The sequence below is a fragment of the Triturus cristatus genome, chromosome 8 (genome assembly GCF_964204655.1).
Source record: "Triturus cristatus chromosome 8, aTriCri1.1, whole genome shotgun sequence".
In the NCBI taxonomy this organism is placed as follows: domain Eukaryota; kingdom Metazoa; phylum Chordata; class Amphibia; order Caudata; family Salamandridae; genus Triturus; species Triturus cristatus.
This window is the reverse complement of record NC_140591.1, coordinates 1,178,590,349-1,178,608,761: the sequence shown is the minus strand read 5'-3', so window position 1 is coordinate 1,178,608,761 and position 18,413 is coordinate 1,178,590,349. Positions and strand designations below refer to the sequence as shown.

Sequence of the window (18,413 nt, the reverse complement as noted above, 5' to 3'; positions counted from 1 at the left end):
TAACTTTGAAGATATATTGACTTTCAGTTATCTCATTTCATTCAGTTTTCGGCGGTAGAGGCTAATCCATTTTAGTAAGTCTGTTTTCATGATCTGATTATCTATTTTCATGATTCTGGAACCAGGTGATTACTGTGAATTGCATGTAAGTTCATTGAGGCATAGAAGCATGTTTGTTCAGACTGGCGTAATGATTAACAGTTCTTTGACCATTAGACAAAGTTGCGAATGCTTTGATGCAAGGTTTATGAATGCCGTACAGCGAAGGACTGAGCCCAAGCTGTATGGTCTGGGCTGTAGACTGGTTAATGAAATGTTGGCACTCGCCTGTCACATGCACACTAAAATGTTTTTTTTCTTTACAGATCATCTTACCAGCTCTACAGTGCACTTATTACTCTCTCCTCTGGCAGCTGACACCAGTCATTGAAGGACCTTTTTCTTCTAAGGTTTGATGAACTAAGTAGTTTAACATTATATGAGCTAGTTGCTCTGATCTTCTTATTAATAACAACAAAGGGCAGCATTTTTATCATGGTTAACACATTTATAGAAAATAAACCTTACATCTGTGACCATGATGAAGTTGTAAATATTTATAAAATTGGGAGTTATTGAGATCAAAGTGTGTTTGAAGTTCCTGGAACGATTATATATCCGACCCCTTCCAGACGTCTCTCAAGTTTGTAATGGCCAATATTTCCCATCTCTTAAAGCCTTACAAATGGGCAATATGTCTCAACCATTTCGTTGTCCTGTTAGACGTGAGCTTCGACAGTTTATGGTCTCATTATCACCTTTGAGTGAAACCAGCAAGGACTTAGTCCAATTACTTTTGAGCCCTGAGGCCTCTTCATATCAGCTGACAGGTTGTAAATAGTGAGGCCCTGATAGTAAAAGCAACACATCATCCGCATATAGAGCTATCCTATCCTCTGTCTTTCCCTCGCAGTGCCGGCCCCATATCTGAGCATCATAACGAACCAACTGAGCTAGAGGTTCTGTTGTGATAGCAAAAAGGAGTAAGGACAATGGGCAACCTTGCCGGGTTCCCATACGAATCTGGAATGGGTTTGAGAGAACCCTGTTGATTCACACATTTCCTAAATCGAACCCCAATCCCCATATGCACAAGGGTTTTATAGAAGAAGGACCAGTCAGCAGAATCCAATACCTTTTTAAAATCAATGAGTACAAGGGCACAAGGATCTTAAATATTTTGGAGGCGGGCCAGTGCCACATGCACACGGTGCATACAATGGCAGGTACTATGATTGGGCATAAAGCCATGTTGGTCTTGGTAGATCAGTGATGTTAGAACACACTTGAGCCTGTTTGCCAGAACTTTCACAAAGATTTTTTCTCCATTTTCATCAAAGAGATGGATCTGTTTGAGACACATTGATCTGGGTGAGGGGGCGTTGTCTAGCCTTGTGGCCACAACAGTGGCTGAATCTAGTTTGGGGGGAAGCACCGTTTGTCTTGGTCTCTCAGTACAGATCTAGCATCCGGGGAGAAAGGATCCCTCGGAATTTGTGATAATACTCAAGACCCAGGCTAGGTCATCCAATTTCTCAGAAGTCTAGCCCTTCCCATCAGTGGAAACTCTAATAGAATTCATGTTTGTTTTGGTGAGGCATTAAAATTGCCTCCTATAATGGTGATGCCTTGTGGGAAGTTCAGCATCACTGTTTCAACCGCTTCAAATTTGGTCTGGGGTGTTGAGGTACCACATAAATGCTCAAGGAGTAATACTGTTTCCCTTCAAAAGAACCCTCAATTCCTATATTCCTTGGGAATCAAAAGTAGTTGCAGAGACCACCAAGGGGAAACTTTTTGAAGAAGTATTGCACCCCCTCTGGTACCTTTGGTAAACCAAGTATGAGGCACTCTGTCATAACTGAAGCGTGCCTGAAAGGGACACTTCAAACCTAACAAATGTTTCTCCTTTAGCGTAAATACAGCAGGTGCGGCTCTTTTCGCATATCAGAGGACAGTAGCCTGTTATATACAGTTATTTAATCTGTTGGCATTCCAGGACATGACCAAGAACTGAGTCTTGGGTAATTTAGGAGTTGGGAAGTCTTTTGCTTGGAAATACCATGCATTCAGACTATTAAGCATAGTAACTCAGTGGTCCACCCTGACTGCAATTGAATGTAGAAATTACATTTGTAGATGCTTAGGGTAACAAACACAACCACAATGTTGCGACATAAACAAACACGCATAACTTCTCCACCCCCAAACAATCCCCCATCCCATACTTCAATCCCAGAAATGTCTGTTGCCTAACAAAAGCCCCATAGATCAACCATTATACTAAAGTATATGGGGCATTAGTAATGACCTCCTATATAGGATCCTTTAGTGGAGTAGTGCATTACTAATACATCTGTGGTACCCACAGTGTTTTTTTTCAGATGGTAAACTTGAGCTGCCTGGTCTGTCAAGGCTGCAACTCCTCCTACCCTTTCCACCCCAGAAGTATCAAAGTGTCAAAGTCACAGTGGACCTTCATCATCTGAACTTTTCATTTGGGATTCGTTTAAATCTAGAAGAGACTGCAAAGGCTGAGAGGCACCATCTTACGTCAGTGCCAGGCCAGCTCCAGCCGGTCCCCAAATAGTCCGATGAGACCCTGGGATGTCCAATGCCCCTGCTAGATCATGTTCTACTTATTGGTTTGGGCTGTCCGATGATCGGAGGCGGTTGGTCCCATTGGTCAGGTGGAACATTGTGTCTGGGATCAAGCGTCCAAGCTCTTTCCTTTCCGTCGCCCACTCCCACGACGCTTCTGGAGTCTCAAAGAAGTGGTAGTGGAAGTTATAGATCACTTTAAGTTTAGTGAGGAAAATCAGCATATATAGTAGGTTTGTGGCATTGAGTTTTTTTTAATAGCAAGAAGCATTTCTTTGTTTCAGGACACATTTGGTGCAATCCCGAAATATCATGATTTGGGTATACTAAAAGGCCAGGTTTTCAATTTTTCGTGCTACTCAAAGGACTATGGCTCTGAAATTTAGTGTCTGAGCAATTATAGGGCAGGGAGGAGCACCCTGTGGTGGTTTCTGTGCCCAATGACTTATGGAGCACTCAATCGTGAACCATTATCAGAGCTTCCGTTCTGGAATCCAGGAGCTGATCCAGTTTTCTAGAAATTGCTCTGGAGCGGGCTACTCAGGCTCTTCTGGGAATCCCATGAATCTAAGATTATTAAATCTCGATCTGTTCTCCACATCATCAGCTCTGTGCTCAAGGGTTTTGGCCGTGGAGAGAAACCAATACAAATTTGTTTTAAGATCTGCCGCTTCATCATCCAAGGTTGAGACCGACTTCTCCGCCTCAGAAACTGGCTCTGTGACATTTCGAAGGTACTGAAGGAGGAGAGTCACATATATGCCCACCTCTCTAATTTTAGTCTCCAGTGCACTTTGAGAGGCCTGGATTGCCTCAAGGATGGTACCAGTATCTGGGAACTCAGGCAGTCGTCGTTCCGCAAGGCCTTCGTGGATAGGGCCAGTAACCCCCAGAGGAGGAGCTATAAATGTGTTAATCCTTGTTTGAATGTGTTTCGGCCTGTGTCTTTCTTCATTGTTCTCTACTAGATTAGGCTGTTTTTGTTAAGGAATAGGCAGTATTCCAGCCAAGATCCAACTTTCAGTTAGCAAGTCTCGTCTCTGGTCTTCTGCCTTATGTTCATAGAGGGAGGAGAGGGCTGGCTCGTGAGCACAAAGCCCGGAGACCCAGTCGTAATATTAGGTGGTATTTGCAAGTTATAACCTACCCTGATTGTTCCTTTTGCACAAACCTTGAAACACAGCCAGGATTAATCAAGAAAAGGGCAAATAACTCTAGCAGGATAGCTTCACTCAAGATTTAATACAGATAACATTATTAATTATCTATATGTCGGATAAATCGAACTATAGATTACGTAGATTAACTTAGAAAATTGTCTTATCAATAATATTTATTGTCAAGGCATCGTTGTAGTACAGTCAAGAAAATAACTGACGAAGAGTTATACAAAAAATGTTTTTACGGTTTTAGGGTTTCAACACCAACATTTTGACAAACAATCCCATGCACACAAGTTGTGTTAAATAATCAAAACACTATTTTAGAAACTGTATATTTATACAAATTCAAAAAGATCAATCGAGCTTTTGCTTGGTGAACATTATACGTTCAATGACTGACAAATCTATTACTCAAGGGAAAGAAAGTCGCCAGGTAAGAACACCTTAATACAACAGACCTGCATATGTAATGTGTAAATTTTGATAATAGTTAGTTCAAGCAATGGTCTACAGTAAAGTTAGTACTTTGTTTAAATTCTTTGGTTGGCGAAAATCCTGGATATAGGTGGTCGACGCGTTTCTGCCTTACACTTTCAGGCCTCTTCAGGACAATGCGTAAAAAGCACCATAGCATATCAAAATGAACTGAATCCCTTCAATAAAAAATTGCTGCTCCTTCGTCGTGAAGCTGCAGAGAATGCCACTATTTAATCTGGATGCCTTATGTCGCCGCATGCGACTAGATTGACTTTGTTGAGGGGCATGTATATTACTTTCTTTCGATTGCCAATTCGTGATCGCTGTCTCATAGTTATCAAATTGACATGGTAAGTACTTTGGTACCTCCAAAATTGGCTACTAGTGTACCCTTGTAGGTCCCTAGTATATGGTACTCTGGTACCAAGGGATAGGTACACCAGGGGTCTCCAATGGGCTGTAGCATGTATTGTGCCACCCATGGGAGTCCACTAAAACTGTGACTACAGGCCTGCCATTGCAGCCTGTATGAGTTGGTGCTTGCACCTCTCTCGACAGATATAAGTTTCTTTATATCTGAGGTTACTGCAGTTTAAACCTATAAGTCCCCCCTATGGCAGGCTCTTCAGTCCTGAGGGCAGGCTGCTTGATTATAAGTGGGAGGATGCCCCTGCATGAGCAGGACACCCCTACAAACCCCTGAGTCGATTCTCCAGGCTTTGTAAGTGTGCACTTCCCGAGGTTCAGCAACACAGGTGGTGGTTCTGCAACTCCCTCGAGGCCTGACCTGTCCTCTCTGCAATTTTGAGGCCAAAATCCCTTGTCGGAACTGCTGGGATGAAACCCCTGTGCACTGCATCGATTTGCCTTTGCCAAGGCTTATTGTCTCTGCACTCCAGAGATCTTTGGGCTACAATTAGCTACAGCCTCCAGCACCTCTTCCTTCAAAGATCAGCTTCCTCACCACATCCTCTGCACCGTGGGCCTTCATCTTTGGTGAGCTGCTCGAGGCCCTCTTGCGACTCATGTGCCTTTTGCCTGTTGGTCCTCCTGAGGGACTACTACTCCTTCAAGGGGGCTCCCCTGCTTGCTCGGGCCTGCTCCGACTCTCCTGCTGTTGGTGAGTCAGTTGGTCCCAATGTTGCTCCTTTTTCGTCTTCCACACCAGTTGCGGCTATCAAGGCTTGTTGGTGCTCCCGCCGGACACCAACCACCTAGTCACGGACATCCGACATGGGACAGCTCGTGCACCGCTCCTGGTCCTCACAGCTGCAGTGACAAGGTCATCGTCGACTCTACAGTACCTCCAGACACCAGTGGGCATTGTCCAATGTAGGAGGCTGGCTTAGTATATGGTGCACACTTATTTAAGTGGTGCACCTTGCACTAATCCAGGCAACCCTTATGGTGGTTTTAGTGGTCTTTGATAACCATAGAAAGCTCTCAAAGTGGTAGCTGTGGAGATCAGCCTTCAGGCTTATCTTGGAGTGTTAAGCAGCTTGTTTTACCAGTATGAGGTGCACCACTTACATAAGTGTGCACCATATACTAAGTCAGCCTTCTACATTGTTGTGCAGCGGTTGGGAAATAAACTGGTAAAACAAGCTGCTTAACACTCCTTTAAGATGAGCCTGAAGGCTGAACTCCACAGCTACCACTTTGAGAGATTTTTATGGTTATAAAAGACCGCTAACACCACCAAGAGTAGAAGTGTTGAAATTCTTGAGCAATTTGCTCATCCTGGTACACCCTGCTGCACTGCAACCCCTCAATCTCTCTTATTCTTTGCCTGAGTACTTGAGCTTGTAGCCAATCGCAATTGCCACATGTCTCCCAGCCCCATGTCTACTAGCCCCATGTCCCCCAGCCATTGGAGGCCTGTCAGTGTGAACGCCCCTGTCTGCCCCGTCTTCTAAGCCGATAAGTCCAGGAGTACATCTGGGACTTGGTTAAAGTTGCCCCCTATAAGAATGTCTGTGTCAGGGGTGGCCATCACCCCACCCACAGCATCCAGGAGGAAAGCCTTCTGTTGGGTCATTTGGGGCGTAGATGTTAGCAAGTGTGAATGTGCATGCCTTCATCGAGATGCGTAAGGAATTAGTCTGCCTGGCAGCTCTGCCTGTGTCTGGAAGACCCGTCCGGGGAAGTACGTGGCCAACAGGACCATCCCCACCACTCCAGCTTGCTTCCCCGGACCAGAAGAAAAGTATTGGCAATCAAACTAACGGGACCAAAGGCATTTCCAGTCCACTTTGAGAGGATATATTTCTTGTATAAGGCAGATATCGCACCTGGGGCCATATGTACAACCATAGCATTTTGCGACTCGCTAATTGCGACAAATTGCGAGTCGCAAAATGCTATGTACAACAGTGTCTAAGACACTGTTTGTGATTCACAATGGGGTTGCAAATTGCATGCCTCATGAATATTAATGAGCCAGTCGCAATTTGCGACCCCATTGGGAATGGCTAGCACTCCCAGGGATGGTGGCCTGCTGGGGCCAGCAGACCACCATGTCTGTGACTGCTTTTAAATAAAGCAGTTTTTTTTCAAATGCAGCCCATTTTCCTTAAAGGAAAACGGGATGCATTTATAAAAGAAAAATGAAACTTTTGAGTTTCATTTTTTAAGGTTAGGCAGTGGTCCCTGGGACACTGCCTGCCCTTAAAAGATAATTGGGCATGCATTCCCAAAGGGGAATGGGTCCCCAGGGGACCCCTTCCCGTTTGCGAGTGCCTTACCACCCTTCTGAGAAGGTTGGTAAACTGCGAGTGTTTTGCGACCGCAATTGCTGTTGCAAAACATTCATACATTGGTTTTGGAGTTGCTATTAGGAGGGACGCCCTTGGAATGCCCCTTCCTAATATCGAGTCGCTAACCATATTTTGTGAGTCGCTAATTGATTAGCCACTCGCAAAATAGGGTTAGTACATGGGCCACACGTTTTTTGCGGTCGCAAACAGGCCTAAAACCCCTTTGCGACCGCAAAAAATAGTCAAACATCTGGCCCTTGGAGTCTCTAAGCATGGAGAGAAGCCCCAATCGCTTTACTGGTGCATTGAGGCCTCGGAGTATTTTAACCATTTGCTAGATTGTATAATAAAGCCAAGCAATCGAGAATAGGCCGAGCAGTAGTGCGTCCACCCCATTGGGACTGCCTCGTCATCATCTCCTGAGGCGGGAGTATGAGTGTGTGAATCGTCAAGCCAGGGAAAAGAGGGGGTAACACGGAACAATACAACTGAGGCGTTGCCATCCTGTGAACATGATGGACAGGGTGGAAGGGGTCCATGTCATTGACAACTGGTTGTATCTGTGCTAGAGTTGGAATAAGGTCGGAGCTCCGCCGCATTAAAGTGGAAGCGTCAACAAAGAGGGGATAAGGCAGGGAGGCCCAGTAATATAAACCGATGTCCACCGCCACGATCCAACCATCGCAGACTGATTAACGGCATGTTTCTTGGGCTACTCGAGGTGGGTGCCCATGCCAGTGGAAGGAGCAAAATACGCATTCTGGATATAAAGCAGGAAGGTTTGCAATATATAGCGAAAGTGGGGTAATATCATCATTTGTATCAGTGCTACTCTCCTAAGGAGATTCAGCTGGAGGTCTCGCCACGTATTCATGCTGGCCTGGGTACTGCTCAAGAGGGGCGTCAAGGGCGCGAGTGAGATCCGACACAGTTGCCACCTGCATGCCCAGGTATTTGAAACTAAGTCGGCATATGGGAATATCCGCCCTCTAGGCAGTGCAAGCGGTATCACGCCCTGTTAAAGTGTAAGCCAGATGCCCCCTTGAAAAGTGAAAGGATCTCCAGAGTGCGAGAGCCCTAGACCGACAGATCGACGAGGTAAAGCAAAACATTGTCCGCATATAATGCGATTTTGTCTTCGATGTTGGACGTTCAGTGGCAGCCTTCAACCTGTGCATCATATCGGACCAGCCTCGCCAAGGGCTCAATGGCCAGGGAGAAGAGCAATGAGGAGAGGGGACTTCCCTGTTGAGTCCCTCATTCAATAGGGAATGCTTCGGATAGTGTACCATTGACTTGGACCCGGGCAGTTGGGTGAAATATCATCGCACAGAAGTGGAGCTTGAACCCCATATGGAGTAGGACCATTGTCAGGTAATCCCAGTTGATGCTGTTGAAGGCCTTTTCCAAATCGACAAGAAATAGCATTAGGTCACCTGATAGTTTCCACCATGAGCTAGGGCACAGTGCAGGTGCCGGACGCAATGCCAGGTACTGCGTTCTGGCATAAAGCCATATTGGTCAGGGTGAGTTAGGGAGGTGAGAACCAGGTGAAGCCGCGATTCCGGGATCTTGGTGTTATTTTAATGTCTGCTTTAACTAAGGAGATGGGCCAATGGGATCCACGGTCAAGCGACGGCGGGGTAGTTTTTGGAATAACTACGATGGTCACAAGATCCAGATCATTGGGAAACAACCCCTTTTCGACTACCTCCCTGTGGAGCTCTTGGAGATGTGGGACATAATTATTGCGAAATTTGGAGTAATATTCCAAAGAAAAGCCGTCTGGGCCAGGAGTCCGCCCGGCCCCTTCAGGTCTCCAATGGCAGCATGCATTTCATGGTCAGTGATTGGTTCTTCTAGAACCTTGGGTTTGGTTGGAGCCAGGACGGGAAGGGGGATGTCGTCGAGAAGTGGTTGAGCGTCTTCCGCGGGGGGTCGCAGGTTATGAGTGTACAGTCGCCTGTAATAGGTTGCAAAGGTTTCTGCGATCTCAGGTGCTGTATTGATAACAGATCCCGAGTCGTCCGCAATCTCAGGGATAAATCGGGAGGCATTATCTCGGGAGGCAATATCTCCTCGCACATCCCAGAATCACGGCTTTACTGGCTGTCTATAGCGTAGCCAAGCTTTGCATGGACCCGGTGTTAGTATCAAAGTAAGAGATGATCTCACCATAAAGGTGTTCTCTTAGCTTCTCGTCCACTAAAAAACATGCTTTAAGATGCCACATCAGGTGAGTAACGGCAATAGGCATGCCCAAGTGAAGGAATTGAGGAGAGTGGTTGGAGATACCACGGTGGAGCATCAACATTCCCATCATGGTGAGGATGTCCATCGCTGGTAGAAATACAAAATTGCTAAAGGACATCGACTTGGTGGAAGCCGATAAATGGGGAAAAAGCCTTCTCACGTGGATTCCATATTCTCCACCCGTCGCAGAGGCCCAGCGAGGTCGACCAATCATTAAGAGAGCAAGAACGGCTCTGTTGGTCTCTAAATGGCGGGCCGGCTATATCACAGAGCAGATCGACTACCGTGTTGAAGTCGCCCCCATAATCAATGAGCCACCTGGTAGTTCTGCTGCAACCAGAGTCAACTTGCGAAAGGTGTATGTGTGCAGATGTGGGGTAACATACACACTGAAAATGTTATAATGTTTCCCCTCTAGCTCTCCTTACACTCTCACATATCTGCCTAAGGGGTCATGGTATATCTGGGTGACCACAAGGGAGAAGTGTTTGTGTATGAGGATCACCGTGCCCGTGGACCCCCTTGTAAAGTCTGCGTGGAAGACATGGGTGTAACCGAATCTGCCCAGTAAGGGGAATTTAGTGCCCAAAAGATGGGTCTCCTGTAATAAGACTAAATCTGGGATTCGGCAATGTATGAATTTAAGAACCATTGTCCACTTAATGCGGTTTAGAATACCCTTAACCTTCCAGCAGAGGGGGCTATTTCCCGCCATTCAATTGATTGTGATGTGTACTGTGCATGTATTGGAAGAGAAGCAGGCAGGGTGCCTGCAAAGAGAGAATAATGGCCAGAAGCAGAAAACAAAAGAGAAAGGCGAAAAAGAATAACAAATAATGAACAATTGGGGTTGTGCATTCACAACCCCCAACAGAACCCCCAACAGAACCCCCAACTCCCCCCCCCCCCTCCCCACACCTCCACCCGGAAGCATCTGTCACTCAAAAGCATTCTCAAACCGATACAAAACATATAACATGGCCCTTGAGGAGGGCCTCCTCCATTTGAAAGATGAACATGTAGGATGTAACTATAAACAGACACCCTGGGTCAAGGGCAAGCATATGACATTGAAGAGTTACGGTGGGGCTGCAGAGAGGATGGATCTTCAGACATCACTGCGTCATGCAATGTGGGGGATTCACAGGGGAGTCAGGTAGTCACAGATGAAGTTGCAATGAAGGATGTTCAGAGTCCGAAGATGCAGGGGACCGAGCACAGCCTCCCCTCCTGCCCCTTGATTTGCAATGTGGACCAGAGCCGGAAGGAACTACAGCAGAATTCAAAGATTGCGAGGCGCTTCATCTGGTTGTTCCCGATGGCTCATGGCTTTGTTCCTCTGCTGCGTTGGGTCAGTGATAGCGCCCTGGGAATGAACTGCAGCTCACGGGAGAGGGGCAGCCAACATTTTAGTAAAGGGCTGGTGTGTTCGTGGCAATGTCCAGGTCTGATCACCCCGGGGGAGGCAAAAGGTAGGGCACAGCCTGTGTCTTCATGTCGGGGGCTTGGGAAGTCAAAATCAAGACGTTGGGGGACCCATGGTGGCAGGATGTGTAGGGATGGAGGAAGAGGCCTCAGAAGCATTGTTAAAACTCCTCCTTCTTGGCTGCGTTGGCCATTCCTCCTTAGCTCTTCATTTTTGCAACATAGTTCTAGTATTTCACGTCAGCGGTTGTCGAGTTCCTATTCACTTGTATCATTGGCCTGTTCTGAGGTGACCACTCTTTGGCCCACTTCTCCTAGGTCTTTCTTAATGTCCTTGACATCTCCTGTCATGTGATGCTTGAGGGCAGCAATGTCATCTCTCAAGGCACTAAATAGGTTCTCCAAAAAGGCACAGGTGTCAGGTGCTTCCTCCTCCTGGGAGTCTATGGTAGTTGCAGTCGCGTGGGAGGGTGCAGTCGTTGAGGCATCCCAATGCTGTTCAGTTTTTTTGGTGGAGCACTTACTTAGCATGTTCTTCAAGGTAGTGTCTTTTTTTTTTATCGCTACGGTGAGAGGCCATTTTAACACCAGGTTAGCTCCACCAAGATGGACAGGATGAGAGCAAAAAATCGAGAGTCACTGGTCAATGCCGCCTGGATTGTCTGGACGAGCTCCCCTGTAATTAAGGGTTCCTTTGGTTGGAAACTCTGCTACAGAGCCCTGCTAGAGGATGGAGGCGGGTGGAGTCGGGAGAAGGACCGATCCCCACACAGCCAAAACACGATGGTCTCCTAGTTGTTGCATCCAGTAGTTATGTCCCCAGGTCTCCGTCTGCGGGTGGGACCTGTGCCCTGCAAGTCTCACCAGATGCGCTGTTGAAGCAATGAGACCAACACACCAATACTGTTGAGTCTATAGGGCCTAGGAAAGCCGAAGCTTGCTGAGGCCACTAAAGCAGAGGATACCCCCTCTACGGGCAAAGGTTGAGAGTGCCGTGTGTGGCCAGGACGTATGATTGGGGTCCCAGGGCCGCATCAGTCGTAGCGATATTCCCCCGCGTGGTCCCGGCTTGAATAGAGCTCACACTAACCTCTGGTACTGTCACAAATGATTCGGTTTTCCTCCTGGCAATGCCCCCATGTTCCTCTCTGCAGGATGCCTGGGCCTATCGTTGTGCCAGTAAATGAGAATTGCAGCCAATTATACCTTAGGCCCTGACTAGCAGTGCTTCACCTCCTCCATCATTAGGTGCCTCCCAGTGCTTCGCCACTGTCCTCGAGCCTCCCATTGCTGCTTCCTGGTGTCCCCAGGCACAGTAAAGATGCCTTGGATCACAAGGGGGCCTGCACCAACCCTCCGTCACCGCCTTCTCCCTCCAGGCCCGGTGCTGGCCTCCCCGCTGCACCTGTGCTCCACTCAGAGCGGTGGCCATGTATCGCCACTTAATCACCACCGCGGGCCTCACCGCTGTTGTGTCTGGAGCAATTGGAGGGATACCAAAAGACCAGAGGCGATTCAGCGCGGCCCTCTGGGGCCATTGGGATTAAGGCTTGACAGTAACTGCCATTTTAGAATCAATCATTTTTATTACGTGATACTCATTCAAATTACACAGCTCAACTGCCTACAACCATCGGCCGGCAGAGCGTAACGGTATGGTCAGTACACAGTGTACAGGTCTACAGCCCGGAGGGCGACCCCGCAAAAAAAAACGGTTTAGTGTAGAACAGACCTGCCGGGCAACTGCTCATGTACCACTTTTATAAAAAAATAGAAAAACAAATAGACAAACCCCCAGCCCTCAAAACCCCCCACCCTCTCCGCATCAGTCTCGAACCTCCAAGCCTAGTCCCCCGAGGTCAGCTGTCATAGCTCAGGATGAGTCAACTACCCCAGCAGCCCCTGCCGGTTTCAAAGGGATGAGCTGAAGAATTTGCAAGTATCTTGGGTACCTGACGTCCCTCAATTCCTTTGATAGGAGCTGCAGGAATGGACCCCAGAGCTTTGCATATTCTGACCCCCTCCCATCAACGCTGAGCGACAGGCGCTCCATAGCGAGAAGGTGCCAGAGTCTCCGTATCCAATCCCTCGGGTCAGGTGCAATCGGAGAGCCCCACTGCGCCAGAAGAACCTGCCGCGTCGCAATCAACGCTAATGCAAGTTGTCTGCCCCGCAGCGAGCGCAAAGGAAAGAACTTGGGATGAGGAAGACCCAACAACGTGTACGCGGGATCCCGAGGAAGCGTGATCTGGAACGCCCCATCAATGTCATCAAGAACCGCCGCCCAATACCGCACCAGCTTTGGGCAATGCCACAGCAAATGAACCAAGGTGCCAGGATGACCACACCCCCGCCAGCAGAGGCCTGACTTAGTGTTATCCCAAGCTTGAATACGCGCTGGAGTATAGTACCAATATGCCACCACCTTGTACTCAGATTCCGCACCCGCCGTGTCAGAGGCTGTATGATGGGCGCGGTAGAAAATATGCTCCCATTCCTTGTGCGTCAGAGGGCGCCCCAACTCAGTCTCCCACCTAACCTGCGCCTTCGACCGTTGCTGCTTAGGACGCGCCATTATCATTGCGTACAATTCCGATATGAGTTTCCGGTCATCCTTTTTACAAACCAACCAGCGTTCAAAAGTGGTTAGGGGACGCGACATCAAAGCGAAATTAGAAGGTTGGGTCACCCAGTGTGCCAATTGCGAGTAATGAAAAGCGTCAGTCTTCGGTAAGTCAAAATAGTCTTTGCGCAGTTGAGCGAAGGGGATCATGCCATCCAAATCAAAGAGGGAGCCCACCCTTTTACACCCCTCCTCCCTCCATCGCTGAAAGAATGGAGACGCGCAGCCCGGCGGAAAGTAAGGGTTATCCACTATAGGTGTCATAGGGGATGGAAACGTAGTCCAACCCTTGTGTCCAGCTAACTGATCCCACGCTTTGAGAGTCGGTGAGGTCACTGGCGACGAATAGAGGCCCCATGCCCTATGCTTCCGTGGAAGCCAGAGTTCGCGCCATATATTACACCCAGCTACCGTCTGATCCATAAAGTTCCAGTGCTTGCTGGACATCGGTCTATTCCACTCCGTGACATAACGCAGACAAGATGCTTGGTAATAGGCACCCAAGAGCGGGAAGCCCAGCCCCCCCACGGCCTTCGGTGAGGTAACAAGGGATAATGCGAGTCTCTGCCTCTTATTATTCCACAGAAACTTATTAAGAAGCCCCTGCAATTTCTGGAGAGTGCCCGGTGGAGGCTGAGCAGGGAGCATCTGAAACAAATAAAGGACACGCAGAAGCACAGTCATTTTTATCGCCGTGAGTCTCCCGTACCAGGCCAGATTAAGGCGAGACCAGTCGGACAGCGACTTGGAAGTGTGATCTACCAACAGGTTATAGTTGAGGGTGACAGTTTTAGCAATGGAAGAGGTCAACCGTATACCCAGATAAGGAATGTTGGAGTGCACCCACTGGAAGTCAAAGTCACGTTGCAGGTCGCAAACCTCATCTTCAGGGACAGAGAGATTAGGAATCTGTGATTTCGAGTAATTTACTTTAAACCCTGCCACTGTTCCAAAGTCATGAAGCTCCCGCGCCAAATACCGCAGGGTGGTGTGAGGTTGGGTAAGCGAAAGAATAACATCGTCTGCATACAGACTAATTTTGTGTATGTTGGTGCCAAATTTGATTCCCTCTAAAGCCGGGTTCGAGCGTATGCGCTGGGCAAAAGGCTCCATATAGAGTGCGAAAAGTAGCGGAAACAAGGGGCACCCCTGCTGCCTTCCCCTGGAGATGGGGAAGAGGGAAGACTTACACCCATTCACTCTCACCGATGCTTTAGGGGCTGCATAAAGACATTGCACCCAGCGCACAAAATTCTCACCAAGCCCAAAGGCCCGTAAAACGGCAAACAGGTAGTCCCAGTCCACTCGATCAAAGGCCTTCTCTGCGTCGATGGAAAGAAGACAGGCCTGAGCCCGAGATCGATGAACCAGGTCTATAAGATGAAGAATGAACTCGGTGTTATCCCCTCCCTGTCGCGTAGGAATAAAGCTTGATTGGTCTGGGTCTATGATGCCATCCATCAGGGGGCTAAGACGCGCTGCCAGGATACTCGCAAATAACTTTGCTTCTATATTTAAAAGGGAAATTGGCTGATACGAGCCACAATCCCTCGGGTCCTTCCCCGGCATAAGGATGACCGAAATGGCTGCCTCCGACATGGAGGGTGTTACTTCCCCAGTATCCAGGAAAGAGTTGAAAAGACGTGTTAAAAGCGGAGCCAGCTCAACGCAAAAGGTTTTAAAAAACAGTACTGAAAAGCCATCCGGCCCCAGCGATTTGGCTATCTTTAGACGGGCTATCGCAGATATGACTTCCTCAATGCGAATAGCGGACTCCAACGCGTCGGCCGAGGATGCAAACAACGGCGTAATGCGGCAGGATGCGAGTTAGTCCGCTATCCCCTCTGATCCCAGCACCTCCCTACTATACAAGCGCTGATAGAAATGGCGGAAAGAATCCACAATAAGGGTGTCAGTGGTATGCTCAACCGCTTGGGCGTCCCTAATGGACTGAATCGCTGTCCGCTGTGCGCTCGCTCGCAACTTATGGGCTAACAGCTTCCCCCCCTTTATCCCCACACAGGTAAAAGTTATGGTGCAGGCGCAGGAGAGCATGCTCGGCCCTATCTAGGTCTAAGTGCTTCAGCATGCGCCGCTTCGCTTCAAGCTCCCTCCACACCCTAGGAGCCCCTGTTCTTTTGTGGACAGACTCTAAAGCCCCCACGTCTTTCTCCAGCTCCGCTCGTTTAGCCTTACATAAACGCGCAAACGCGGCTGCCAGCACGATGAATTCTCCCCGCACCACCAACTTTAGGTCCTCCCATACAGCTGCTAAAGACAAACTCCCTTGGTCATTGTCTGTCAGGTAGGCGATGATCGTGTCCCGTATACGAGTAACTACCGATTCAGAGTGGAGCAAAGAATCGCGCAGACGCCAACCAGAAGGCGGGGGCGCTTACCATGAGAGGTGAGCTGCACCGAAATGAGGGCATGGTCGGAAAGCGAACGGGGGGTGATAGTCACGTCCGATAAGCAGGGCAGGAGTGAGGTGGAGGCGAAGAAGTGGTCGAGGCGGGCATAGGTTTTATGCGCTGCCGAGTAGTAAGTGTAATCTCACTCAGTGGGGTGCTGTACGCGCCAGACATCATGCAAACCGCCATCACTCAGCCATTGCCTCCCCCCTTGCGAGAGCGCGCCCGTACGATGGGTACGTTGCTCAGACCTATCCATACACGGATCCATCATCACATTCAGGTCTCCACCCACCAAAATCAAGGCGTCCGGGGAAGCCAGAATCTCAGAGAGAGCCGCCCTCAGGAAGGATTCCTGGTGCTCGTTCGGGGCATACAATGACCCTATAGTGAAGTGCTTATCCCCCCATTGCACGCGGACCGCGAGGAACCGCCCCTTAATATCAACAACCTGGGAGCGAACTTTACAATGAGCGCGCGTGCTAAAAAGGATTGCCACCCCATGCTTTTAGCGGAGCCTGAAGACCGCAACTGTAAAGGGAAGCGCTTGTCTCTCATCCGCTTAGTGTCCTTAGGAAGGAGATGAGTCTCCTGTAGCAGACACACATCGCCCTCCGCGTTTTCCAGGAGGGACAAGATAGCAGAGCGCTTAACAGGACTATTCAAGCCCCTAACATTCAGGCTCACCACTTTGAGGATCCTACCCATAAAAGTCGGGGAAGGAAGGGCCGTAACCTAGCCGCATAACGCACGAGCTATAAGGCGGGCAAAAAGGCAGTGACCCCGGGCCATACATCTCCCAAACCCGATGGAGAACTGATGCGGAGCCCCAAAACATCCCCAAAGCAACCCCCAACCAACCCCTTTCCCCCAACCCCTAAGACACAACAAACACAGAAAATACAAATCAAAGAAGCAGGACACAAGAGCCCCGTAAAGGGACAACAGTCTGTAACAAAGATCAAACGATGAGGGGAACATGGCACCAAGGAGAAGTGCGCCACTCACTGGAGACGATATGCATCCAACACCCAAGGGACAGTTGATGGTGGTAACACGCAACAAAGGGTCCTCTCTCCTCCAGCGCCGAGAAAGAGCCCACCTGATGCCAGCCATGCGCAGCTCATGGAACGCCGGTGTTGTCCGTCACCTGTGCCACCGATGTGGCAGCCGCTTCCCTCTCCATGAGACTAGTGGACACGTCAGGCTTCGAAGATTGTTGGGACTTCCCGACCCGCTGCCAGCCATCGGAGCGCCTGCGGCCTGCGTCGACGCGGGGGAGCGCTAGCAATCCCAGGCTGAGGAGAGGACCGTTCCAGCCCCAGGACCTCGTAAGTGGCATCCAAAGAACGGAGCTGTAGGAGCTTGCCCTGGTATTTGAAGATAAGACTAAACGGATGACCCCACGAATAAGGGATGCCTTGCTCACGGAGGTGACCAGTGATGGGCTTGAACTCCCTACGCTTGACCAGGGTGGAAGTCCTGAAAGAGTGTTGGTTGGTGACCCCGAAAGTGCACAGGGTTGAGATCGCGGGCCTTCCGAAGGATTTGCTCCTTAAGTTGAAGATCGTGAACGCACACCAGAATGTCCGGCGGGGGAGCTTTAGCACCCCTCAGCAAGCCAACACGGTGAACGTGATCCATCTGTATGTCCCGTTCCTCACCCTCCCCCAAGATCTGTCGAAAGAGCTGGAGAACATATTACCGGAGGTCATCCCCTTCCCCTTTCCATGGCACAGCCCGGATTCTGATATTATTCCGTCGGGAACGGTTTTCCAAGTCCTCGACGTGGGCTTGCAGATCAAGATTTTGCTCTGTGAGGTGAATGACATCCTGCTGAAGCTGGTGCAAATCGTCTTCCCGCCCCAAATCGTGCTCCTCCACAGTAGCGACGTGCTCTCCAAGGGCGTCCACGTCGCGCCGCACCTCTCGTAGATCGGAGGAGAGCTGGGAGCGAAGCTCCAGAATATCTTCCTTAATGGCTGAGAATAAGTCAAGCATAAAGGCCTTAGTTGCCATCAAGAAGCTCAAGGACCCTCCAAGGTAGGCCCCCACCAAGGCGCCCAGAGCCCCTACTGCGCCCGCCGCGCCCGGCCCCCACACCCTGTGAAGAGCCCAAGGAGTCACCAGTCCAATAGTGCCTGCAAACCAGGAGGGAGGAGAGGGAGGGGGACAGCGCTATACCGGTGCTCCTACCACAACACTGACCGCCGATACACGGTCCTAGCACCACCTCCGCAAAAACAGCTACCTCTCCGCACCCGCCGGCCAGATCGCACTGACCTCGCGCTGAGAATGGGACACCTCCGTGTAGTATGCCCCAGGAAACTCCGCCGACGGTCCCCTCGACCTCACTTCAGCAGGCAGTCGCCGCCCGCAGACTCACGGGCCGAATACAGGCCCCTGGAAGCCAGCAGTGTTGGCCTCCCCGGTCCGAAGCCAACACCAGGCCCAGGGAATGTCTATGCAGGGGGGGGCCCACAGTCGCAGCATGCGCCCCTATGCGGCCACACAAAGGGGGGGCACGGACCGTCCCACACAGCAACACCCAGCTAGGGCCCACAGAGAGAGGCCCCATGCGTGCTCCACAGTCGCGCAGCCCTCCGTCCACCGAAGCGCGGACCAAAAATCACCACTGTGCAGATAGCGCCCCCGCTGTCAGCAG

At 49.7% G+C, this 18,413-nt stretch overlaps 1 protein-coding gene across 1 annotated transcript in view; it reads left to right on the top strand.

The window, feature by feature from the left end:
- The window catches only part of LOC146805567 (cohesin subunit SA-2-like), a 627,511-nt gene that overhangs the window by 459,985 nt on the left and 149,113 nt on the right, over positions 1-18,413 (top strand). The window contains exon 22 of the mRNA XM_085622843.1: positions 366-449. Within this exon, the coding sequence (XP_085478969.1) occupies positions 366-449 (84 nt within the window). The remainder of the gene's footprint in view (positions 1-365; positions 450-18,413) is intronic.